Here is a 27143-nt window from a genome sequence, read left to right as displayed (position 1 = left end):
TTGGACAAAATTACCTTGAGGTGGAGTCAAAATATTACATTCTTAACACTGAATAAATAATTTAAAAAAGAGCCAGTTTTTTGAACGGCTCTTTGAAAGGAACGAGCCACTAAGATCCGGATCCCGAAAAAGAGCCATAAATCCCATCTCTAACACACAAGCACACACACGCCAGGGCTTGACATTCATTTTTTCACCCACCCGCCACTGTGGCTAGTGGCTTTCCCGAGCTTTTTTTTTTTTTAACTTAAATACAAACAATTAAATTAACTTAAATACACAAGAGGCAAAGAACAGAATAAAGGCTACTATGATGTGTATGTCATACCAAGGAATAAGCTGCCAGCCAAATTGGCTAGTGACACTGAAAGTATTACTAGCCACAGCCAAGTTTTACCAGCATTTGGCCGGTTGGCAGGTGCAAGTGTCAAGCCCGGGCACACACACGCACACGCACACACACACACACACACACACACACACACACACACACACACACACACACACACACACACACACACACACACACACACACACACACACACACACACACACACACACAGTAAAACCATCAGGAGGAGGAGGGAGGCGGGAACATGACAATATGGCATACCATACTCATCATCACCTTGACTTCCTCCTCCCTCTGCAGTTCCTGAAGAGTGAGTCACTCAATGAAGGACAGAGATTTATTGTTACTTCCGACCGACACATACTTTCAAGGACACTCATCAAAAAAGAATGCACACATCCAGCCAACACTTGAACAGTTTCAATGTTCTTTTTTTATTGTATTGTTAAATAACAGTATAAAAAATATATACTTTTTTTATCATTCCCAGATTTAAAAATTTCAACCAAAACTGTCCTTCAAACTTTTTTTTGCTCACGATCTACGAAGGTAACATTACAAAATTACTTTGCAATTATTTCTGAAAATAAATAATTTAAATATACTATATTGTAAAACAATCGCTTAATTAGCATGCAAACACACATACAACACGTATGTAAAGTGCTTTTAACACGTTTGAACACTTTGAAGGGCTGCTAGGGTCGAACATCGCTAAGAGCCTTTTTCGCATATAAGTTTATAGTGCACATTATTACGCGGGTTAACGAGGCACTAGATGACAATAGCGGGCACAGGGTGACAACAACGGGCACAGGGTGATGACATCAGTGGGCACTGTACTGTACGTAGTCACGGAAGAAGGGCACAGGATGGAGTCAGTGGGCACTGGGCTAGAAGCAGCGGGTGTTGTTGGACGCTGAGCTCAATCTTCTATCGTCCTGAAGGCTGCACTCCATCTCCGAACTTTGTGGAAATTTGCTAATAATAGAGAAGAAGATTTTGTCAATGTCTTATTTAAATGTTTTTAGTTAAAACTGCACATTGGAGACTGGTGAAACGCAATTTCAAACTTCTGTGCTAACCCTGTTACATACGTAGATTTTTGACAATAAAGTACACTTGACTTGACTTAACTTGAAGATCATAAGGTACATCTGTTAAAGGCTGCCAACATACACACATACACAGAGGTGTCAAAAGTAAAAGTAAAAAATAGAAACAGTTTCATTCCAACATATGTAACTTATCTGAGTAGCCCAGTAGACTGTGTACTTGTCTTACAAGACTGGGCTGGTTGGATCAAGTTTGTGGCCAGGCCTTGCTAGGTTTTTAAGTTGTTTTTCAGTTTTTCAGTATCAACACAGCCTGTCTATCTCATTAAGTACAACAGCGTAAATGGTGTAACAGCTTTGTAATATCATGTGCTTGTCACTTTTACTTTTGGCACCTTTGCGCATACAGTACATGTAGCTCATATACTCTACCCCCCCCCCTAAGTAACATCATTATTATATAATTCATGTGACTTTCTTTTTTTTTCCAAAGTCTTAATGAATTTCCAGACACCACTGTCAATGTTGTGTCACCCCTTATTCTCGAACTGATGACTAAAGTCTCTGCTGTAACACCTGGAACAGTCACTGCAAGTGAATGAATGAATGCAGCCATTGCAGGTCAATGCACAAAAAAGGATTTAGTACAAGGCACTGTAAGCAGTCCCTGGACCAGAATGGATGTCAGCTTTTTAAGAAAAACATCTGCTTCTAAAATCTAAAGTGTGTGTAGAATATATATCTTTTTTGGGACACCCTGTATATCATGTATCATGTCATTAAAACATGCAGTGGTACTTACATGGGAGCCCTCAGGGTGGAGAAGTCTCTTCATTGATGGATGATCTGCTACCACACCTGCAGGCAGACACACACACAGGGAGCCATGTTACATAAGGATGAGCCGTGACCCACTAACCAACCAAGAGTTGAAGATGACGATTGTGCACATCCCAGGAAAAGGTGCTGGACAAAGGCAGCACACTTGAAATCCTTTTTGTTGTTTTTCTATTATTTCATAGCTAACCAGAAAAGTAATGGAAAAACAACAAAAAGTATTTCAAGTGTGCGAACTCATCACAACGAACCAACCAAGTCAGCTCAGACCATCACCACAATTTACTCAGCTTGAGATATTGTGCAAACCAGCATACAGGCAAAAATTTAGAATGATACGTTGGTATGCAGTTATTTGGCAAACCACCAACAACAAAGAAACCTAATAAACAGATGGTGGAAAAATCCTTACCCCAGAGCTACAGTACATACAGCATGCCAATGCACACTGAGTTAATTCATACAATGCTGTACAGTATTTACTTATGGTGTGGCCAAGTGCATTGTAAATAAAGATGGTGAACGACAACAAATAATTGGGTAACACTTAACTTGACGCCGGTGTCATACGCATGACATACAGTAAGACTGTCATAAAATTGCCGTAATGCAGTCATGCATGTGTCATAAACATTATGTCAATATCAAAAAATTTTATGACTTTGTCATTAAGTGAAATTAGGTTATGGTAAAGACAGGTCTAACAATGTCAACTTTCCATGACCATATGTTTATGACTCATTCATGACTGTGTCATGACATTGTTTTGACGCTGTTATGACACTGTTATCATATGTATGACACCGGCTCAAGTAAAGTGTAACCAATAATTGAACGTCATCTTCTAAGTAGCTGCAACAGTGCAGAGAGCAGTTGCCGAACAGAACACTGTCTGCAAACGGCATATAACATGATCTGTTTGATATGTGAGTAACTGGATGACAGTGCGGTACAGTAGGGTTGCCTAGCTCTAGACGTACACTGCAAGCGCTGGTTGAGTCGGTCCAGGGACTGCTGAACCCTCTGCTCCTCCAGAGACAGCCCACTCAGGCTCAGTGCAGCGGGGTGACCCGTCCTCTGGAGCGGCCCTGACACACAAGATTCAAAATTCAAGATTCAAGATTCAAGATTTATTTTGTCCAGGTAGAAGAAATCTGAGGCACTCAAGGTTACAACTTTTTGGCAATTGTAGCCAATAACTGTTGTTAAAGTAACAAGTCAGTCAGTTATCTGGAGCAAATCAAACTAGAAATGCACTCAGAGAGTGCAGACCTCCACCAAGAAAGCGGTTTGATATAACATGTGACTATGTGGCACCCTCATTTTTTTCAAGTCTTTCTGCCTTGTTTTTGTGGTGTTAGAAATTGGAATGTCAAAATTCCATCTATCCCGCAATGGTGAAGAATCTTTTAAAAACTTCCTCAATCCGGATCGTGTGCCAGATCACCACCAAAATTTCATCTTTTGACAGACAAACAAACAGATAAACAGATAAACAACCACAACCAAACATTTCCTTGGCGGAGGTAAATGTAAGTACAAAGAGGAGATCCTGATGGTTAGTTACCTTGATCCGGAACTTCTCTTGGCAAAGGCATTGTCATCAGACTTGGCTGTCAGGACACAAAACACTTCAGTCAATAGGGTAACAAGTGCTATTTTGTACGTTATCATTGTTTTTATTCTTCGTGCAGAGTCAACTGAACTAATACATATTTGATGGGACAGTTGGGAGATGGTGACAGGAAGCGAATGGGAGAGAGATGGAGGAGGATCTGGAGATGACCTCGGGCTGGAAACGAACCCAGGTCCCTGGCGTGACAGTGCAGTGCCCTACCGTTTCAGCCATGGCAGGGCCACTCTTCACTTTCATAGCACTATAGCAGTGATTCCCAACCTATGGGCCGGGGCCCACTGGTGGGCCCTGAAGGTTTTCCAAGTGGGCCTTGAAATCATTTTCCAAAAATGATAATCATATTTTGGTGTGTGTTGTTGTTGATTTATTTGAGTTTTATTCTTAATTGGGTCAGAGGTGGGCCCCGAACATTTTTGAGAATTTTGAGTGGGCCCCAAGTTGAGAAAGGTTGGGAACCCCTGCACTATACAATAAAGGCAACCCACTCATGAAACATGTGAAAAAAGTTTGTACCTGGTTAGTTGCGCTGAGCTTCTTGCTAGCTGAGCCAGGAATCTGAGCCGGATGCTGCGCTGGCATTCGCTTGTTCTTGCTCCCGTTTGCCTCCTGAGGCCTTCTCATCGGTCGCCTCACCACGCCTAATTTAGCAGCAGACCAGACAGAGACACAGGAGAGGAATATGTCCACGACATCTGCCATCAAATACATTGTCCAATAGCAGGCAATCAATATGTACCCTATAGGTGCAAACAGGGCTCTAAATTTGATCACCAGCCAAAATGGCTTGAAGTTGTGTACTAGCCAAACATACACTCACTAATGGGTCAAAGTGGCTAGTAAGCTTTCTTTTTCAGCAGCCAAACAGAGTTTTTCACCAGCATTTTCACCAGCATTGGCCAGTTGGCAGGTGTTAATTTAGAGGCCTGGGTGCAAATAGTATTTGGCACAAAATGCATTGTCCAACAACATACTTTGCCACTGAGTAAACAAACACACAAAAAGGGAGAATAAAATCAAGGAGAATTGAAATGGGGATGTCAGTTATCATCCATGCTTCAGATTTTACTGCCGTGCCCATTCCTTGCATCTGAAAACATGTCTTTTTGGGAAAAGATGGCCTCTGCCTACTAAAACCTAAATATCTGCACAGCACATAAAAACATGAAATAAGTTGCATTTAAGAGCTAGGACCCTCATCTTGCATTAGAATGTCAAGCTCTACGTACCCATATTTTTAATGAAAAAAAAAACCCCTCAAATCTCAAGAGCCTGAATGCAGCGTATATGTCGCTCCTGGCGCCAAAGATCAAACAACGTATACACAGCATCGGGCTAAAATAGGTTAACGTACAACAGGCCAAGACACATCCTTAATGGTCGCAGATTCAGAGATTAAGACGCAGCCAGCTTTATCCTGATCTCCCCAGCAGCTGCAGACACCAGGGCCCCTATAGCTGCATACGCTCCACAACCTGATTGAAATCTCTAGTACTTCCTGCCATGGTCCTTCCTACCTTAATGGTTTGGAACAGCATTCAGTGTTGTGCTTTTAATATAATACTTTAATGCCAAGCCAATACAGCCAATACGTCATCATTGACGGACTTAAGTGTGAGGAAAGGGTTGCACATTTAAAATAAGCTGTAATACAATGAAGAAAACGTTTTGAAGCATTCCTGTGCATTAAAAAAAACATTATTAAATACTGGTTACAGTCTATGTTTTGACATTTATCTTCCTGATGTTAACACAGGCATGTAGCAATGTTTAATATGAAGTTTTAATACACAGGGGTGCCTGAAAGCATTGTGATTTTTTGAGGGGATAAAATTTAATATATGAACATCCATCTTACTGAACTTGCACATTTTCTGACTCAGTGAGGCAATCCCTTTTCTTTTTGCATTTAAAATAAGCTTCATCAAACCTTGACCTTACCATTAGAGGGTGAAAGATAAGAGCCCCTCATTCCTGCAAGTGACCTTACATCTCCGATCATACAAGGATCTGGGAACAGGGCCTGGCTGACGCGATCTTAAAGCACAATTGTCAACAAAAAGCAATTCAATCAACCAAACCAGTAGAACTGCAAACATATCCAAGATCTCAAAGTGTCAAATGGTGTGTACGCTAAATATTTATGAACACATGTGGTCTGTTTCTTTCTTTGTTTGTTTGTTTGTTAAAGCAACACTAGGCAGGTTTTTTTCCCCCAACTAAAAATAATGTCATGGTGAAAAGAGAGGACAGCCTCTCTCTCTAAATGAACCATCTCCGCTAATGAATGGACAGCACTCTTCAGATATTTTGCTTTGTTTAGTCGCTCACGAAAGCTTCGGCCGAAACGTTTGTGGGCGAATAAACAAAGAAAACTATATGAAGAGTGCTGTCCTTTGCTTCCTTCATTCATATGTGGGATTCAGCACCCAGTTAAGAACTGTGTTAATCATTAGGCGATAGTGTGAGCGCGTCTTCTCTACTTTTTAAGAGAACTCGGCTACCTAGTTGTATGGTGGCGACTAAAGACGAAATCTACTTAGTGCTGCTTTGATCTCTCTCACCATCTTTGGACGACAGGACGCTTCTGAGCCCGCTCCACAGCAGTGCTATTTCGTCATCCGTAGGTGTCCGGTTCAGGCAAATGCCGTTCTCCTCGCAAGCCGCCCCACACCTCCTGGCACCGACATGGGAGCCATGTTGGCCGAAAGAAACCCTGGGCTTCTGCCCTCCTCCTCCTCCGCTCTCCGACGAGGCGGGAGGAGGACATGGGGCATGGGGCAACACCGGACTGTCATCAGGTGGGCACGTCATGTGACCCTCTGGTCGGTGCCGGTGTGGCGCGTTCCTGCAGTCTGCAGCTGAAGGCCTGTTCGTCTGTGAGTCAGCAGGCGCTGCCACCGTCTGCCTGTCCGCTTGCCCAGCCTCGGGCCTCGGAGGTGGGCAGGGAACCATGGCCATGGCCGCCGTCGCCCTCTTCTGGTTCCTCAGCGCGTTACCAGCCTCGGAAGCCGAGTGGGGCCGCGACACCAGGTCCTTGCGGACGCAGGAGGGCGTGAGACCGGGGCCCACGCGGGCCGAGCGCACTCGCCTGGGAACCCTGGGGATCGCCGAGCACAGGAAGTTCCTCTGCACCTTGGGGGCGGCCACCTGATGGGGCTGAGAAGGCGGCTGGGATGAGTGTGGGTGCGAGGGCTCCTGCTGACGTCTGTTGTCCCCCACGGCGGTGGCCACGTCTGCCCAGGCCTGTCTGGCAGACGAGCCCTGTGGGGTGGACGGGACCGTGGAGATGGTGGCACTCACCCCGTCCACATATGCACTGGTCAGCTGGTTCAAGCCCTGATGATGAAGATGATGATGATTGCAGGGGACTGGCGGCCTACTACTTTTAGCCGGCGTCGAAACAGCAGTAGAGTCCTTGTCGCTGTTGTTATCTTGATTTTTCCCGTTCACCTCGTCAAACCAGCGCAGTTTCTTCTTCCGGGTTTGCTTGCTGTTTTCCGGCTCCCTCCCCCCTTTTCCTCTGATCAACTCTATGCTGTCCCGGAGGGACATGGCCATGTGCTTGGTGATGATCAGATGGCCCGGGGTGTGCATGAACCGGCTCGCTTCCATCTCGTACTTTGAGCGCTTCTTAAGGATGCTTTTCAGGATCTTGACTTCGGCAGCGGCAGCAGCAGCAGCGATGGGGAGAGTACAGTTGGACACGCAGCTTCCCGTGGTTAAGCTACAGTTGGACGGCGTTCGAGAGTGCAGTCTGCTCTCCTCCTCCTCTCTCCTGTGCCCGGCGTCCTGCCCAGCGTGAGGCGGCGGTGGCGGCGGCTGCTGCGGTGGCACTGGAGGCCTGCTGCTTGAGTGATGCGGGCTCACCGGCGGCACCGCCGCGGCTCCGCTCGTTTGGTTATCCGATGCCAACGCTCGCTGAGTGATTGCCTCCACAACAGAGACGAACGTCTTGTAAGACGTGTCTCTCGGTTGTTTACAGCCGTTGCCGGATGACGTCTGTCGGACCTGCTGCGTGGCACCGGCGGCGATGGCGGTGGTGAGACGATACTCGGACTCATCTTCCCCTTGGCCTCGCAACGGGCCCTGCTGCTGCTGTTGCTGCTCCGCGATACAGACCGTCCTGCACTCCTGTTCCCAGCATGTGAGCTCTGTGGTGGTGGTGGTGGTGGAGCGGCAGCCGACACGTGCCGGCGTTGTTTTGCCATGATTATGATGATGATGTTGATAAAGATGGTGATGGTGATGATGGTGGTTGAGCGTGCTCACAGCTTCTCTGTGGACCTCGGCGCCCTCGGAGGCGGCTCTGGTGCAGCCGTGGCGTGTCATGTGGCTGACATTATCCTGGGCTCTCAGCGGATAGCAGTGGCCGTGGCTGCCCAGAGTGCCCTGCTCCTGGGTGTCCGGTGACGGCTCCTTTTGAGCGGGATGCGCCGCGGCGGCTGACGACAGGCCGTGGAGGCTGCTGCCCATTGGTTTAACGAGGTCCTCTCTCAGGGAAGGAGGAGGAGGAAAAGGAGGACGCGGTTCGGAGTAGTCATGCGCTGGGGAGGACGTCACCGAGGAGGCCTGGTGATTTGTTGTTGCGTGGTGGTGGTGGTGGTGGTGGTGACGGGTAGCGGACGATGGGCGTGGTGCTCTGGAGGGGTGGTGTGTCTGTGGTGGTGGGGGTGGTGGCGGTGGGCTGTCTTTGTCGGGGGCTGGGGGTGGGGGTGTGGGGGAAGCCTGGCAGCGTCCTCCATACTTCATCTGCTGCTGCTGCTTCTGCCGGTGTTTCAGCTCCTCCACCTCCAGACTGTCCTGACTGGACAAGCTGTCTATGGGACTGGGAGGACCGGCTTCCTCTTCCTGAATCAAAATAAACACAACATAACATAACATAACATAACATAACATAACATAACATAACATAGCATGTACAGTCTGACATCGGATCACTCTCTCTAGTGTCGTCCTCAGACGAGCCCTCCATCGTTGCTTCCACTCATCCTGATTCTCCATACATCTTTTCAATACTCTGGGTACATCGGATGACACAACAAATTATATGAAGAACAGCTGTGGCTTAAATATTGTTTCTACACAGTCTCCAAAATAAAATCAGAAGCGAACACAAGGACCAGCAATGAAAGATTTTTTACTTTTACAAAATATATTGATGAATTATTTAAAAAATGCAGTGTTTTAAAGAATCGTGGTTTGTCTTGTCTGAGAGTTTTTTTCCCTCAGAAAACAGACATTACAAAGAAATGTAAGACACACATACACACGTGTGCACACACACATGTACCTGATTATCATATAGTATCTACTGTACATGGGTAAGGAAGTCAGTGTTTACATGGTTCAGAGGACTTAATGGTTACATAAAACAGGGCCATTCAGTTAACACCTCAACAGTCACACAACTGCGTACAACAGTCTGGAAAACAACCCAAACAGCATACCCAAGTGTAAGGGGATTCCTCATCCTTCACTGAACCCTTGCGCTCCTGTAAGCCATCCAGGAAGAAGGGCTGGCTGGCTCTGTAGTTTCTCTGTCTGTCCTCAAGTTTAGCACTGGATAAAGCAGGCACCTGCTCCCTCTGATGCCAGCCAGGGTTAGAAAATGTCTGGGGCATGGGGGGAGGGGTACCATTTCTACAAAAATAAAAAAATAAAATAATTTGGATGATATGAATAAAAACTAGAGGTGCAACGAAAATTCGGCCGCAGAAAATATTTGTCCGAAAACGCAAAAAAAGAGATTTTCGGTTTTTGGCCGAAAGCCAATTTAGTGGCCGAATCAGAGGCCGAATAGAAAATGAAGTGAAAATGGGCATTAATTAAACTGATTTCAGTTCTACTCTAACATTTAAAGACTTGAAATACACATTTATTTTCTTTCAAAAGCATGTCTAAACATTTATTGTAAGCCATAGATTTAAGCAATACAATTTGATAACTTTTAACTGAATTGTAATATTCGGTTTCAGTTTCGGTATTCGGCCAACTGATTAATTATTATTCGGTTTCGGCCACAAATTTTCATTTCGGTACACCTCTAATAAAAACCCTTGTGTACACATGCAGTATGTGACAAATGGCACAGCACCTTACCTGCTAGCTGAGGTGTTGGTGAGTAAGGCGGGGGAGGTTTTTGCATAAGGTCCACGGCCATCTATAATGCTAAGTGCTTCGTCAATATTTACCGTCCTTTTCACAAACGCTGCAAATGCACAAGTGGGTTTCTTTCAGTCTGCTTAACCAGAAATGACCTTTGCTGCATCTCAACATTAGAATTAACAGACACTTTTATCCAAAGTAAAATGTATGAATGAATGAAGATCAAAGAACAGGGAAACCCCAACATGGTATTATGCTGACGCATCACTTCTCAACTCTGACTTTGCCCAGTCAACAATATTTGATGCCAACGGTATGCCCTTGGTGTCAAAAAACTGACGCTATGCTCAGAACCATACCCTTGGGGAAACATGATTTGACAGACCTTGAGGTTTGGGCAATAGTCCAAGTCAGGGATGGGCAACTTTCATGATAAAGAGGGCAACATTTTTTCAATGCCACCATTAGAGGGCCACATGACCATGGATCTGACTGCAACTCAGAGTTCGAGATGCAGTTGGTTGCTCACTGACTGCTGATATTGGAAGTAATTCTCTATCAGCTAACAGTATAATTACAATAGATTAATTCAGTCTTGTTTTAAAAATAATCTTGTCATTATTATTTTTTTGAAGTCATGTTTTATCTAAGGGCCACACTGAGTGAGGAGGTGGGCTGCACGTGCCCATCCCTGCTCTAAGTCTAGGCAACGGCATCAACATGAGGTCAACAGGTATGTCCTCAATATCAAATGGCATCAAAAAATGATGCTAGGGGTGTGAGACTTTGTTGGGGGAATCCTCTGATGATGTTGTTTGTTTATGTGAGGACTGATTCCCAGTACTGACCTGGCCTCCTCCTCTGCGAGGGCCGTATATGGGCCCTCTGGAAGCGCTCGGTGGCATCCTGCATCCTCTGCTTGCGCACCTGCAGAATATTGTCCCTGATCTGCTGCTCCTGCATGTCCCACTGCCGCCTGCGGTCCTCCAGAGCCCTGACATGGCAGACGGGCAGACAGACGGGCAGACAGACGGGCAGAAAGGCAAACAGGGAGGCAGACAAGACAGACAGACAAAAAGTCATTAAGTGTCTCAATACCTATTAGGACCCCGTCCCCATTGTCATAGTAAGTTATGTTAATCACTTTGAAACATGTTTAGTCAATGTTTGTACTGCAATGATACACTATGACTTACTTACTGCAAGCATACAAACACTGTGGATACACACACGTACACTACAAAGACACACAAACGAATAAAAATACTGAATCAGATGACATTATTTCATTCAGAAGATCAAAACAAAGGCTAACTCACTTCCTGCGTCGGCTGGTCTCAAGATGGAATTTGTAAGCACGGACTCTGCAGGCCTTCTGCTCCTGAAGCAGCACCTGCCTCTCACTCTGAAGGGCCCCATCATAGTCCATACCTCAGCCTCTCAAGCGTCAAGTCAAGGATGCTCAAGACATCATGGCTCATTTGGAGGCACTGGAAGGCTACTGTTGACCTGCAGCCAGTCTGCTACATTTGGCATGTGCCTGAACAAATAATTCAATTAATAAAAAAGATGCATATACAGATGTTTCCTTTATTTCCCCATGGAACAGCTGGCCTATCTGATTCTGAACACAGCCTTAGTAACCCACTTCTATTTGAAAATCTGCATTGACAAAATGCAATGCCCTCTCCAAGATTTTATCAGGATAATGAATAAAACGCCCCAATTCTTGGGTTATTTTTTGTATAGGCCTATGCTAGGAGATCCCCTTGAATGCACAGGCCACTTCTTCTTCTTCTTCACTTCTTGTGTGTCACAAAAAATGACAGTCCATGCTCATTCTGAAGACTGTAGGACGTTCTAAAAAAATGTGATCAATAATTCTGGGCAGACATTGATCTGAGTGAAAATTATACCCTGTAGGCTGATCAAAGACAGGAAACAGGGATCAGATAACCCTTGTCGGCTTGCTACGAATCGCATTTGTCCGCCAGACCCAGTCTCCCGAAGATTAAGGTAAGTATCTGCATTGTCCCGCTAACTTGGAAGGTTACATTCTTGCCAGTCATCCCTGTGCATCGTCACCTTGCCACTCACAGCACATTGCACGGAAATCTAGAAATACCCGTGGCTAGCTAGTTGTTAATATATTGTGCGCAATAGACCGAACACTGGTGAAAGGAACGAATCAGCAGAGTTAGCTACACAGAGGAGACACCGCTTAGCTTTCAACTCATGATGGCAACCAGAATATAGCGCAGCAACAAAATCAAGTCTAAACTGACGATTCTGAAAACTTACTTGCCGTTTTAGGAATCTAGCTAAATAGAACGTCAACAACACAGCTTTGGCTGCCAAAGGATGTCCATGACATGAAAGACATTTAGCCAGGGAGGGACAGAACGTCCAGCCATGAAGAAAACAAATCGCGGTTACCATAGTTACCCAGCAGGAGGAAGTCAGGTTAGGTAAACATATTGCAATGCACTCTTCAACTTTGTCACCCATTGGTGTCACACTTTGGTTTAAACTGATTTTTTAAATACTAGACACATGTCTACATCTATATATATATATAACGAAATCAAGTAAGTCAACCATAACTGGAACTGAGATGTGATTGGAGAGAGCTATTTTTTAAGCCCAACTTGAAAGACCTCTGTGGTGCAGGAGCTGGGATTTCTGTGTGGCACAGATCATGCAGGCAGGCAATGAGACACAAACTCTGATAAAACTTCAAATCATTAAAAATGTCTTTAATATATATATATATTCTCATAAAACAGTGAAAACATAATTTACAGTTTTAAAATATACACTCATTGTTTCATCATCCCAAGGGGAAATGGAGTCATCAGCACAACACACTGGAATTTCATACAGCAAAATAAACTGGAATTACAACCCAAAATATTTATACAAAAAGCACAATTAAGTACCCTATAACGTGTGTCTAATGGGTAATAAATTATATAAAAATAACAAAACAAAAGCGGTAATTGGAAGAGGCATCCTATTGAGAAGGTGTCTGTGTTTTTTGTTTTTAAATGACAAGAAAAAAGTAAGTTAACTTGGGGCGTATTAAAAAAACAAAACAAAAAACAAAAGAACAGAAACAAAAACAAATCCATTCTGCCTGTGAAGACAGTCAGCATAGCAAGTCTATTTGCCAGGAGTGATAGAGATAAATTAATAAAATGATACATGAGCCCATAGAAAGGCTGTTTACTAAACACTGCTTGTAACAGCCTAGTCTGAAATGATCAGAAAGCGAAACAAAACAGCATCTTCAGTAAAAGTGGAATCCCAAAAAAGAAAGGTCATCAGTTTTTTTGTCATCACAGGCAACAAGGCAAAGTAACTGCACAAACGTGTCCATGTACAAATAATCAATAAATAGATATAAATATCAGACAGGGTCCTGAAGGGGGGGAGGAGGTGAGCTTTGACTTGATTTAGGAGTTTAAGTGTAACGCTATGGGCTCAACGACAACAGCTTGAGTACCTGCAGGGTTAGGTCCAGTTAAAAGAAACCTCTCAGAGTGTGAGCCGAGCATAGTGCTGCCACACGCTGTTCGGTGGAGGTATGGCAGCACATGCACTGAACCCATATTCTGAGAATAGCTATTGGTTTGCAACCAGTCACTTCAACTAGAATACCTCATGTAAAAGATCACAGACACTGTAGCCCCTAAAAACATGTAGTCACACAAAATAACTGAGTATATTACAGTTGATCTATATTGTGAACACTTTTTTTTCTCTTGTTTTGTCTCTTTTATTGTCTACCGAGTTCTATGAAGAAGTACATATGGTTATAAGTAGCAGCAGTGATCAGGTTGGGAGATAAGAACAGTGTGAGAACCATGATTTACCAGTATACACACACACACACACACACAGAGCGTGCATGCACGCACGCACAGGCAAACATGTACAACGGAGGGTTAGAGTAGGCATTGGTTTTGTTGCAAGGATCCTTGACGAAATCACAGTATATATAGATATAAAAAGTGGTCCAGTTGCTGCCAAAGTAAAGAATTTCTGTACAACTGATACAAAGTGTGCGCGACGTGTCGCCTCTGCACGTGTAAGTAAGAGAGAGGGAACAGTGTCTGTCTGGTGATGGGTAGTGTGTTTTGTGTCTTTAAAAATACCCTCTTCAGTGGGCACAAGGTAAAATTCGTGTCACGTATTAATGCTAAGTCACTTTAAAAATAAAAAAAAACCCAGAAAAACAAAAAACAAAGATACTTTGGTAGCCCCATCCATTCCCTGCAACACTCAGAGGTCAGAAGAGTAGGTATTGGCTAGAACCCGCCAGGACCGACTGGCACATCCAGCGCAGCATGCTGCATGCTGCCAGAGAAGAGATGGGCACTACCAATACAAGCCTTTCATCATAGACTCTACACTACACATAGTGCAGCTTCCAGTCGCTACCAAGTCCAGTTAGCTTATAGCTATTGGGTGCAGAATCAAAAGATATTTTTTTTTCTCTTCAACAACACAATTGCCCAAGCAAAAAGGCTATAAAAAGTTAAGTGGTTGTTGATTTCATTATGTCAATATAACACAAGAGACCATCTGAACCATGTGGGTGTTTGTAAAAATCAGCAGAGCTGAGACGACGTTTTGGCTAGTGTTACAGAACAGATCCTAATAACAGACCCCGCCCCCCCAACCTCACCCACCCACCTCATATTAAAAAATGTACATTACAAAACCCCAATTCACGTTAAAAAGTAAGAACTTTCCAGGATAAAAAGTGGACTTGTGCAACATGGTAGGGTAGTAGTCACAGAGAGCTCCAGTTACGGTAGCAGCGTCTGTAAAAATACCCTACACGCTGTGCCAGGGGCGTGCACACACTCAAGACAAGTGAAGGGTGGCAGGGGGGGGGGGTCCCACCGTGTGAAAAAGGCCACTGTACTGAGTTCTGGGGTAGGGAGTAACTGTGTAGTCCCATCAAACATTGGCACAATAGCAGAATGTAAAAAAAATGTTTCTAAGATGAACCTGGCTCTTGCCAGATGGATGTAATTCCGCTGGCGAGTGTCAATCTATGTTAAGATGGCCTGTGATGGAAGTTTCCTATACATGAGGGTTGTTCAGGCCCACTCACCTTTTGTTTAAACCCATAATATGCTTTTTTCCTTTTTGTACATCCATAAACTTTCCCAGAAGGCCTAATCCTGGTTCACGCAACAAGAAGCATGGACATGTCCTAATATTTATGTAGGTTTGATCTGATTCGCTGGTGTTGTAGAAATTGTTCACTGACCAAGGTGGTTGTAGATGAAACCATGACTAAATTGCATGGTTATTGAACTGTAAGAGATAACTATTAGATTTTAATGATCATTGCCCATTTCACATACTGCCATGATTGTGTTTTGCATATAATTTGAGAGAGTGTTCACACACTGAACAGATGAGGCGAGGGACACCTCTGGTAGTTTTTTTGTTCCGTCTTGTGTGACTTCAACATTTTGTGGGCTAAATAGGTATGATTCTCCCCCCTTGTTAACCTTGTAGGATGGATGCCCATGTCACTCCCATGTGGTACCTGCCCACATGTGATAACATAGGTTTTTTTTTGCATAGTTTTGGAAGAGTTTTGGCCACAAAATAAAGACACTAAGTTCTGTGAGATGGGACTAGAGGGGGGTTCGTGTAAATGCAGACTTCGACCCCCGTCGTCCCCCGTCCCCCGATCCCCATTCCCACCCGAGTGCACGCCACTGCAGTACAATAATGCGATTTGAGGCATAGGCAAGTCCTGTCTGTGAAGACTCAGAGCATTACTACAGCACATATGAATTCTACAGTACCGTATTTTTGTGCGAGTCAAGGGGACCCTGGTATCGTCATCACCACCACCACACATGACTCGTTCGTTTTCCATTTGCATGTTTTTTCTTCTTCTTCTCCTCTTTCCTTGTTCCTTTTTTGTTATTCAGTTTCAGTTTTCAGGATTTTTTTTTTGGCTGAATGGTTTCAGGTACAGTATTTTAGGCTTCTCTCGGCGAGAGTAACACAGTTCAAACAGTACATAAGAAAAGTCGATAAAAAAGTAATGAAATGAGAGAAAAAGAGAGAGATAGACCCTCTTTAGAGTCGTCCGAAGGCAAGTAAAAGAGTTAAGGGTAACAAGTGCAGACTGACTCCCCGTTCCGTCGGGAAAAGCACGGTGGTTAAACTACTCATGGAGGAATGTATTAATCTGAGAGTTGGAGCACGCACCACCAGCTAGTATAGTGGGGGACTGGGGCTAATGCCAACAAGACTTTAAAGGAGAAATGCAGTGAAAAGCACATTTTTGGTATTTTGGTATGGTTTGCTGGGAAGGAAAACTAAGCAAGACGACTTTGACTTTATTTTATCAAAGTGACTCGCCATGCTAGTAATTGGGGCCTGACATTAGCTAGCTTTGTCAACTCGATACTGCAATCCAACCACTCTCATTTAACACCACATTTCTCCTTTGACTGACTCTTAACATGGGACAGCAGATGTCTTAACAATGGAGATTGACAGCCCGTAACAGGGGTGTTGGTGTTGTCTGTGTCTGAGGCTGATGCCCAGTGCTGGCTGGGCTGGGCTGGGCTCTGCAGCTGCAGAGAGAAGGGGTAGGCTATGCACCTCACCATCATCTACAAGCAGACTCAATGAGAGAGAGCAGATGTGTGCACTTAAACTTAATCCACTTTAACATTTTTTTTTTTTGTTTGAGCCCACCTGAATCCACCTTTTTTCCTTTGTCTTTTTGTTTGTTTGCTTAAAACCCAGACCATCATGTCTCAGACCTCTCCATCCATGCCTTATTTTTCCCTGCCTCTCCAGAATTCAGTTCTCTTTCACTTCCTGTTCCTCCTGTCCTCTGACATCACTTCCTGTCAGGGGCGGGGTCTGTGAACATCTGGCTGAACTTGCGCAGCTGCTCCGAGGTGGTCTGGGACTCCGCCTGTAGCCGCTGGTTGTTCTGCCGCAGGTTGGCCATCTCTGCCAGTAGCACCACTTTGTCCTTCTTCTCCTGGGGAACCAAACACAAGGCAGGCTAAGTAAAACACTGCTATAATACCCAAAGAGAAAAGGTTTTCTGAGCGTTCTTGTTCTCCAACTTTGTTAACTCCAAACTGTGTAGGCGCTCTTGAAGTAAGAAGACAAAAGTCCTTTCATTTAGAGCGTGGGGGCACTAAAGGGCCGTACACACACGTCGCTGCTATTTACTCGCTACTTGCTCACTCGCCTACTTGCCACTCGCTCTGGGTGATTTTGTTTACTGGTTGTCATGGTTCCCGCTGTCCGCACCAATAACGTCCTACGCTGTTTAACGTTGATCGTGTGCTGTGCACAACCATGCATATGAGCCTTTGATGGTGTACTGTATGTATTTTCCTCAACACTTTTAACCAAAGTGTGATGGCGTGCAGAAGTTGGTTGGTCAGAACACCACAGGGGCAACGTCACCTGTCAATAATCTGTATTCTGCATTCCAATTGGTTACTCGCTTAACTCGCGTCGCTCGAAGATAAAATAAGTTTATCTCGGAACCCGCCCACATCGCATCGCTTGTACTCTCCTCGCCTACTCGCCAGCGAGACTCGCTGGAACACGTAGACCTTCTATTGACTTCATCCGCTGAGCGAGTAACTAGCAGCGACGTGTGTGTACGGCCCTTAAGGCCGACTTCAGGCAACTCCACAGGTCCTTATCATTAAAAATCCATTATTTAATCTTGAGCATTGTTACAGAAGTAAAACCGCCAACCGGTTTCAACCCTCACTGGGTCTTCATCAGACTCCCTGAAGAAGACGCAGTGAGAGTTGGAACCGGTTGGCAGTTTTACTTCTGTTACTTCTGTACTATTGCTATAATACCATCTAAGTGGAGGTTTCTGACAAGGCACATCATCAAGGCAGGGGAGCTAGGTCAATTGCTGTACAATTGACAAGATGACAAATCTAATTATACAGTTGTGGATAGGGTTGCCAACCGTTCCTTGAAATACAGAATAGTCCCATATTTAGAGATAAAAATTACAGGTTCCGTACTGAGCTGAAATGGGTCACGGGATGCGCTAAATGCTGGAAATTACATCCAAGAAAAGCTACATTTTTGGGGGGAGGACCCCGGGCCCCCCGCTCCGATTAAGTGTCCTGTATTTTTTACATTCACAGTTGGCAAACCTAGTCGTGGAAGAGCTATGGACATGTCCTCCATATTTGTGCAAGTAAAGTGCTAAAGCTGATGAATGGTACATGTCATGTTACCCACCTTTTCAAGGTCGGTGTTGAGTTGCTTCAGCATCACCTCCAGTTGGTATAAGCGTCCCGATAGGTCAGTTTGGACCTCATCACTGTCGAAAACAGATGAACACAACACATGATGAACACCAGCATTTGTTATGTGGTTGTGTCAATGATACTTATAGAGGTCAATGGCTTGTGTAGATTGATTCTCATGAAACTAAGTCATGGTCTTAAGCTATAAGACTTCTCCCTTCATCAGCTCAGCCAATTACATTACAGCTCAACACCAATGAGTGTGTTTATATGCAGTCGAGTATCCCAAATGTGAGGCTTATTCCGGTTATGATCAAATTCGGGATGAAGTGTTTATATGAGCACAGTGTTATATTCAAGTCAACATTCTTGGCCGTTGTAGAATTCTCTTCAAATGCGTGTAACCTGGATACCAGCTACAGCGTTCTATGGTAAGCCTTGGGATCCGTGAGTGCTAATGTGTTCCCATGCGTCAATATCCCGACTTCTGTCGGAATACTTCACCTAGCATATCCCGATTTCTCAAAGTCCCGAATAAGGGCTTATACATGATAAATCCAGGATACTTAATATCCTGATCATATTCGGGATACTGAACTGCATATAAATGCACTCAATGACCACAATGTCACTAGGATGGAGAATCTTCACAGACACCAATGATGAAGTTCTGTGGCGCTCAAAAACACAACCATGTGAGCTGGCCAAGTAAATGGATATGGCCACACCCAGTATATTATGCTTAATATATAGCACCAAATTCAGCAGCTTGTCTTTGACTTCACCACATGTGAAAAGAGAAATGATGAATCAATGAATGATGAACTCTTGATGTGGCTGCTAGAGGTGAAACATGGAGGGAGTGGGAGAGAGGTTATAGGTGACTGCGAGGTTTTTGGATTTTTTTTTTTTCATTTCTAAAATGAATGGGGCTCAAAAATGAAATACTGTATGAAAGCGGTTGTTAAGATGTGATGGATATATGATTAAAATGGTTTCTACACGGGAGGGATGTCGGGGCACAAACACAAAGGGAGCTTACATAGTCGATACATAGCGAGCAACATAAGCTAAGGTGTGCTATCTTACAGAACAGGGGTCAGGATAGGAACCTATGGCTCTTTTGGGAACTATATCTGGCTCTCACTAATGTAGGGTTGCAAACCATCCCTTGAAATATGTAATCATCCTATAGGCTAATTATAGGCTAAATAAAAGTACAGGTTCCACATTGAGTTGAAACAGGAAACGGATGGCTGGTGATATTAACGTCTACTAGCCGGTGAGGTAAAAGGTTAATTTAGGGCCCTGGTTAGGACTGTGTCGACTATGTAAGCTCCCAAACACGCAGACACGAGACGCAGATCCACGGTGCATCATGCACACTCACTCACCTGGGGCTGGTGGGACACATCGGGTGGTCAGGGAAACATTCAAGCACAAGAGCCCGTATTTTAATTAATTCATGCACTCGTGCAAAAAATCAATACAGTGCTCATCACAATGCATTAATAGTAATAGACTTTCCTGAAAGACGTTCACCCCAGTGTCTCTCCTTCTCTATACTAGTGTCCTATGCCCTACTTGCTGTTACAACACAGGGTTACACTTAACTTGACGCCGGCGTCATACGTGTGACATAACAGTGTCATGAGACAGTCATGAACGAGTTATAAACATAATGTCAATGTCATAAGCGTTTTATGGTCATGAAAAGTGACACTGTTATGCCTGTCTTTACCATAACAGAATTTCACTTAATGACAGTCATAAAATTTTTTGACACATGCATGACTGCATTATGACAATATTATGACACTCTAATGTCACACATATGACACCGGCGTCAAGTAGGCTGAAGTGTTACCCAATAGAGTCACTCACTACCAAGCTAGTCCAGTGTTTGGCATGCAAATGGATCTGATGGCATTCAAGGCACACGACTGACCACATACAGTAGAAAGCTGAACACTGCGTGTCGAGACAGTACGGAACCCAGTGTGGACATTCAACAGCAGGACACAGTGTGAAGGAAACACTTGCTTTAAAAACTGTGCTGCATTTGTGAGAGTGCGCTTATTGGGATTATATATAATAGCATGCATACATGTACCTCCAAGGAGCCTCTCAACTTCTACAACAAAGTCATGGGTAGACTGTCACCATCAAACACAGGTCACGACAACAGAAACATCACTAACTGTATACAAAAGACCAAAACTGCACCTCCCGTTTTCTCGAAAGGGTCAGCACAAACTGTGCTAGCAGCTTAGTTGGTTGCAATGCAATTGCCCAGCTAAGTTGCTAACTTGCTAGCATTGATACTTTTGAGAGAAACATACCCCTGGGGGTAGTCCAAGAAAACGGTTAAGTGGTAAACCTGGCTAAGTTAACCTACAAGAAGTGGCAAACCCAATGATAGACAGCCCACAGGTGTAATTTCAGTTAAAGAAAATGAAGACTGCAGGCTGTTTCATTAGTCAATTTACAATTGCATGAAGGTTAAGTTAACCCGATTTAGTAATGAACAAGCTTCTTATGCCTCTTTTCTACTGCTGGTATTCTGGTAGGCATACAGCTCCACACAGCGCGACTCAGTCGCCTTTTTTTGCTTTTCAATTGAGCTTTGTCGTGCCCAAACGAAAAGCAGAAAGTGGCAGCCGAGTCGCACTGTGTCAAACTGTAGACCTAGAAAACCTGCAGTGGGAAAGAGGCATTAGAGTACACCCTGCCCCGGTAAGATGAGGACGCATGGGTTCTCTACCTGCTGAAGGTGGGGGTGGTGCGAGGCGTCTGGGGGGTCTGGAAGTGCACAGGGCTGACCGCTGGCTGGTTGTCAGGGAGGGGCTCCGTCAGAGAGAATAACGATACAGCCCTTTGCACTGCAATGTAAAACACACACGCACGCATGCACGCACACACACACACACACACACACAATCAATAAGTGGTGCACTAAAACAGATTTGCATGTACAGACGGTCATAGTCAATGAAAACACATTGACACAGACATTAGGACACAACACTTGTCAATTAACTTTGCACTACAACACAATTACATATGCGATTAAGGCACCGTCGATAATTGTTGCACAGCTGCATACAGCGTTTACACACAAATGCGGAGTCAATAAATGGACCAATGTACCAGACAAAATTTGCTATCTACTCGAACTAAATATTGTCAAGGAATATGACATTTTGCCAGGTGCAGTGACAAAATGTAATGGCGTCTCATGTATCGACTGGCACATGGGGGATTGCTACAATAGGTGAAAAGTAGGGGTGGCACGTTTCATAAAATTCACGGTTTGGTCCTGATCACGGTATCAAGGTCATGATTTTCATTTCTGGTTTTTTTTTGTTTTTTTTTTTTAAGTAAAATTTATAACGCACTGGAAATGTTATAGAATATGCCAATATAAAAATTATAATTCTAATCTAAAAATGGAAAAGTTACATTTGACTTAAACCTAATAAGGTGAAGTTACTGAAAGAGGAAAGATCAATGATTTTAACACACTTCCATTTATTTCACATAAAAGGAGTACTAAGTCCTACCTTTTAAGCAGGCAACATTAAAATATTACATACCATAACACATTTGAAGTGTCAAAATAAAACAGCCACACTTCTGTAGGCAATGGGACTATAGAATACTGATCTGCATGACACAAATTCTGATCTGCATCATCATTACTACATGCACAGACGGCACATCCCCATCTGATCACCGATAAGGGACGTGGAAAAGGACACCGAGTCCATACACTGCTGTCCTTGGTTCCCCTTTGCACAACAACCCAAACGCAGTCAGTCACCCAGTTTCTCCCACTGGTCTTGGAACAGCGGTAACCAGTTGCACAACGTTCATCCATTCCTGACGCACAAGTTTCACCCGAGTGTAACTGATGCCTGATTAGCAGACATTTAATATCGGCCTATCAGTGCCTGGATAAGAGTGGCCACGCACAGCGACACTGGACGCTACTGAGATGTGCATATATCAGGTGCCCAAATGGCTAAAACACGCACACACTGAGAGCTACCAAAACAGCTCCTGGCATGCACATCATTGACTGTGTGTCCATGTGTGAATGTGTGGCCTCACAAGTGCATTCATAGCTTCAATTTTTTTTGTAATATGCGTGTCTTTATTGCTTATAGGACAGTTGAAAAAATTGAAAAAAATTCTCAAAATGCTAATCAATATGATCAAAATTTTGACCCAAATAATCACTATTATCATTTTTTCCATGGTCGTGCAGCCCTAACATCCATACATATTCACTCCCTCACTAACTCACTGACTTACCCTCATAAGCTTTGGCTGCACTGACGAGGCTGGACCACTCAAGTCCGCAGGCGGTGTCTGGGAGGGGCATGAGACCCGGGTCTAGACGCCGCAGGGGGGGCACCTTGTCCATCATCTCCGTCAGGGACAGCTCAGAGGCAGACGACATTGGCACTGCAACACACACGCACACACACGCGCACACAAGCGCGCACACACAAAATTGGTTAGAACTAGAACTAATGACTACTAGATGATGGGCTTATTACACATTAGGGTATTTACATGGCAATAATGCAGGTTTCCCTGACCCAATAGCCACCCACCGAAATAATATATATAATAATAATAATGAAATAATAATATCCGTCTCAAAAGATGTTGGGTGCAGGACTAGCAAATTTAAATGAAAAAAAAAAAAGAATTAAGTCCACACATCAAGCAGCTGCCTGAAACGTGCCTGGTTTGCAAACTTTATTTTCGGCTTTCGAGTTACCTTTCCTGCCACCGGGGGCAGCGCTGTGCTGCGCATGGTTGTGGCGGCGGTTGGGCAGCGTGCAGCTGAAGAGCAAGTCGCTGGACTGGGGGTGGCAGTCGAAGAGGGGTGTGCTGGGATAGTTGGGGTCCCGTCGGCTGCTCGACAGGCTCTCGTCTGAGAAGGTGCGCTGGAGGCTACGCCGCTCTCTCTGTATACAAACACGCAGGACAGAAATGTGGAGGAGGGAAGAGATTAACAGGGCTTTAAAATAAGGCTGTTGGATGATCCCAAACAAAATCTAATGGCACAATGTTTCGGACTCGCAGCCCTTCATCACAGTGCAAACTGTTGCACTGTAGTGTTATGAAGGACTGAGAGTCCGAAATGTCATGCCATTAAATTTTCTATAGGAAAATCAATATTTTGTGGACTTATATTTTCCTTTCAATGATCTTTTGTTTGGTCCAACACCTGTGCTACTGATGTGCATTCTCAGAGTCTTTGAAATAAGACTGGATTATGAAAACTTTCTTTTAGAGGGGCACTAGCTTGACTTCTCACCAGACCCCTTGTGTATTTCCACTCAGCTTTGTGAGCTCACACGAGGGTCTGGAAGACCTTCGGATTTGTCCTGTTTCCAAACCAAAATGCAGTACATCCAATCAGCATTGCAGGATTTTCAGAGAGGTGACGTGGTCAAAATGTAAACATAGTAAAATATGGAAAAATAAGTGAAACGCAGTTGATTCATATAAGAATGGCAGCTTGCATGGACTAGCTCATCAACACTGATTCTGTCATTTCAACTGTATTTTCGAATCTGTGAGTGGTAAAAGTAGCACCTCAATAAGAATGTCAAGTGCAATAACGTGCAAGGGTTTTTACCTCCGCCAAGGTGGTTATGTTTTTGTTCGCGTTGGTTTGTCTGTCTGACTGAATTTTGACATTAAAGTTTCGAACGCCACAAAAATAAGGCAGAAACAGTTTAAAAAATTAGGGTGTATAGTCAAATCAAACAGCTTCCTTGGCGGAGATCTGGACTCTCTGAGTGCATTCCTAGTTATTATTATTGTCATCATCATCCTCATCATACCTTCTTCTCCCGGGGCGGTGCGGGCTCTGTGTTGGGGGTGTCCATGATGATGAGTTTCTTGAGGTCGTCCTCGATGGTGCTCTTGTGTGAGCGGCGGGGGGAGCGCAGGTCCCGAAGAGACGCCCTCAGACGCGGCTGGCCAAACACGTTCTTACTGTTCAGGTCCACCTGCCTGCTGATGAAGATCAACACACGCACGTAAACACAAGCGCACATACACGCACACGCACACGTGCACAGAATATCTTTTTAAAATTGCTTGTCTGGCCATGCCTGGCACTAACGGAAGGGCACTCGTCTACTATGCGGCCGACCCGGGTACGATTCCCGGCCCGGGTCCTTTGCTGGCCCTACCCCATTTCTCTCTCCCAACTCGCTTTCTGTCGTCATCCTCACTGTACTGTCATAAATAAAGTCAAAAAGAGAAAAAAAAACGTGTCTGTCCAACACAACCTACCTGCTGGTGCTGCTGTCTGAGCCGCTGGTGTTGGTGGGGGTGCTGCTGCTGCCCTGCTTGCTCTTCCCGTAGGGGGCTTTAGGGGACGAGGACTGGGCGCCCCCTGACCCCCCTGAGCTGCCTGGGGCCGTGGAGGGCCTGAAGGGCTTGGCCTTGTCCACCGCCGTGGGGGCCTTGTAGCGCTGAGGGGTGTAGGCCCGACTGCTGGAACACACACACACATGCACAACACAATTATTTTTATTTTCTTTAGGTTTTGTATTTCTTTTCTCTAACCTTTTTTTAATACTATTTATTGCTGACTGATGGAGACTGGGACTGCAAACTTAATTGCCCCCTGATTTTTCAGAGTTTTCTGAATCTGAATACGGCTGCTCCATTCAATCGTAAAGAAAAAACGTGATTTCTGTTCACAGGGTTGTTTAATTTCTGATTAGAGACGATTCTCTGTATTTTATTTTTGTAGCACATGCTGTATCACATATACCCCCGCCCACCAGCCCATTGCACGACTATTTGAATGAAAATTACAATCATTTACCTCTTAAATGCGTGTAGATTTTATATGAATCACCTTTTTAACTGCTAAACATAATTTAACAAACTCTGTCACCACTACACACACACACACACACACACACACACACACACACACACACACACACACACACACACACACACACACACACACACACACACACACACACACACACACACACACACACACACACACACACACACACACACACACACACACACACACCAACCTGGGTTTGAATCCATCACTATTCCTGGTTCCTTACTGTATTTAGGGTCAATAATTTTTTATTTTTTTTAAGCTCAGACGTCTCAGGCGGTGCAACCATAGCTTAAGCCCATACATTCATTAGTAATAAATGAATATGCTCTTTAGATAATCCATTACAAATACAACAAAATAATTCAATCCATACAATAGTGGCATTAGCTGTGGTTTCACCACCCTGACTATGTGCTACTACTAAAAAAAATCATTGGTCCACAAATGTTATAAAACTGGCAGCATTCACGGTACCTGACCGTTCTGCTCACCTGGGTTTGAATCCGTCACTGGTGCTGCCCCCTGGTGACTGGTAGGCACGATTGCGGTAGCTCTTGGCAGATGAGCCGATGCCCGGTGACGAGTCCCTCCTGCCCATGTCCACTGTGGCAGCGGCAGCACCCCCGGAGCCGGGTGACGCCAGGTCCTGGAACCCACTGCTGAAGGTGGCCGAGCTGGGCAGGGGCTTGGAGAAGGCACTGCCACCGGTGCCGGCGTGCCCACGGCTGAGCCTACCGCTGCCGCCGGGTATGGTGTGCAGCATGTTGCCGTCGATGCCGCTGTCGCCGGGGCTGATCTTGTTGCCGTGGGCGGCGAGGTGGTCGGGGTCCATGTCCATGACGGGGTCGCCAAGGTTACCGCCTCCCATTCCACCACCGCCGGAGCCAGAGCTGCCTTCGAACCAGCGCTCGTCACTGTGGCTACTGCTGGCGTTGCTGGAGAGAGTATTACTACTGGAGTGGCTGGAGTATTGCACCTCGCCCTGTGGAGAGAGAGAGAGAGAGAGAGAGAGAGAGAGAGAGAGAGAGAGAGAGAGAGAGAGAAAGAAAGAGAGAGGAGAGAGAAGAAAGGGAAAGAGAGAGAGAGAGAGAGAGAGGAGAGGAGAGAGAGAGAGAGACAGAGACAGAGAGAAAGGAGAGAGAGGAGCGAGGGAGACAGAGAGAGAAGGAAAAAAAAGAAAAAAAAGAATGCGAATGGAGAGAACACTTGCGTGACTGAATGAAAAGGCGACAATTATTAATAAAAAAAAGGTATCATCTTGCAGCTTTGACTATTTCATAAAATGACAGACTAATTAACCTCAGATTAAAGAGTTGAGAAGAGCGCTTGTAGTGTTCCTTGAGTTCAGCTAAGTCCGTAATAGGTCTCCAGGCTATAACAAGTTTGTGTCTAAACACATGCTGAACACAGATCACAATTGTGCTCCTGAACTGTATTGACCTTTGTGGCAATTATGTTTAATTCTGGTGGTGTTGCAGTTGCACTATTACAAAGGTCTGGCTCCTCAGGGCATGGTATACTGTAGTGTGCGTGCGTGCGTGCGTGCGTGCTTGCGTGCGTGCGTGCGTGCGTGCGTGCGTGCGTGCGTGCGTGCGTGCGTGTGCATCAGTAGTTAAAGAACGCATTTCTATTTCTTTGTATGTGTAGCACACGTGAAGAAATTGACAATAACACTGACTTTGACCTCAACTTGAGTGAGTGTGTGCTTTGAGTGTCTGTAACAAAGCTCCATTTCATACGTGTGTGTGTGTGTGTGTGTGTGTGTGTGTGTGTGTGTGTGTGTGTGTGTGTGTGTGTGTGTGTGTGTGTGTGTGTGTGTGGCTGGGTCGTGGGTCATGGTTGAGGTCAGGTTGTGTGTTGCATGTGTGTGTGACCGGAGAGTTACTTTTGAGTGTATTGCATGTGTGTGTGACTGGTCTCTTACTATTGAGTACATTGGCATGTGCGTCTGACCGATATTCTTACT

General features: G+C 44.7%; 2 protein-coding genes across 4 annotated transcripts in view; both read right to left on the bottom strand.

Moving 5' to 3' along the window:
- Positions 1-762: 762 nt before the first annotated feature.
- Positions 763-12658, bottom strand: cep126 (centrosomal protein 126). The gene is made up of 12 exons (XM_063205827.1): positions 12287-12658; positions 11305-11525; positions 10834-10979; positions 9980-10088; positions 9328-9520; positions 6442-8728; positions 5819-5914; positions 4394-4518; positions 3812-3857; positions 3225-3332; positions 2210-2265; positions 763-1333 (listed from the first exon to the last, which is right to left on the bottom strand). Exons 2-12 carry the CDS (start codon positions 11412-11414, stop codon positions 1286-1288), a joined length of 3324 nt encoding a protein of 1107 aa, XP_063061897.1. The 5' UTR covers positions 11415-11525; positions 12287-12658; the 3' UTR covers positions 763-1285.
- Positions 12659-12720: 62 nt separating this feature from the next.
- The window catches only part of sipa1l3 (signal-induced proliferation-associated 1 like 3), a 63262-nt gene continuing 48839 nt past the window's right edge, over positions 12721-27143 (bottom strand). The window contains exons 15-22 of one of the 3 annotated variants that reach the window (XM_063205824.1): positions 25669-26159; positions 24598-24801; positions 24141-24315; positions 23066-23255; positions 22591-22743; positions 21038-21155; positions 18266-18347; positions 12721-17021 (exon numbers count right to left, since the gene is read on the bottom strand). In XM_063205824.1, the coding sequence (XP_063061894.1) occupies positions 16875-17021; positions 18266-18347; positions 21038-21155; positions 22591-22743; positions 23066-23255; positions 24141-24315; positions 24598-24801; positions 25669-26159 (1560 nt within the window). In that variant the 3' untranslated portion in view covers positions 12721-16874. The remainder of the gene's footprint in view (positions 17022-18265; positions 18348-21037; positions 21156-22590; positions 22744-23065; positions 23256-24140; positions 24316-24597; positions 24802-25668; positions 26160-27143) is intronic. The other 2 variants (XM_063205826.1, XM_063205825.1) reach the window with 2 other exon arrangements.

This window comes from Engraulis encrasicolus, chromosome 8 (assembly GCF_034702125.1).
Source record: "Engraulis encrasicolus isolate BLACKSEA-1 chromosome 8, IST_EnEncr_1.0, whole genome shotgun sequence".
Taxonomy (NCBI): Eukaryota; Metazoa; Chordata; class Actinopteri; order Clupeiformes; family Engraulidae; genus Engraulis; species Engraulis encrasicolus.
The sequence above is the reverse complement of the archived record's forward strand: the minus strand, read 5'-3'. Positions and strand labels throughout refer to the sequence as shown.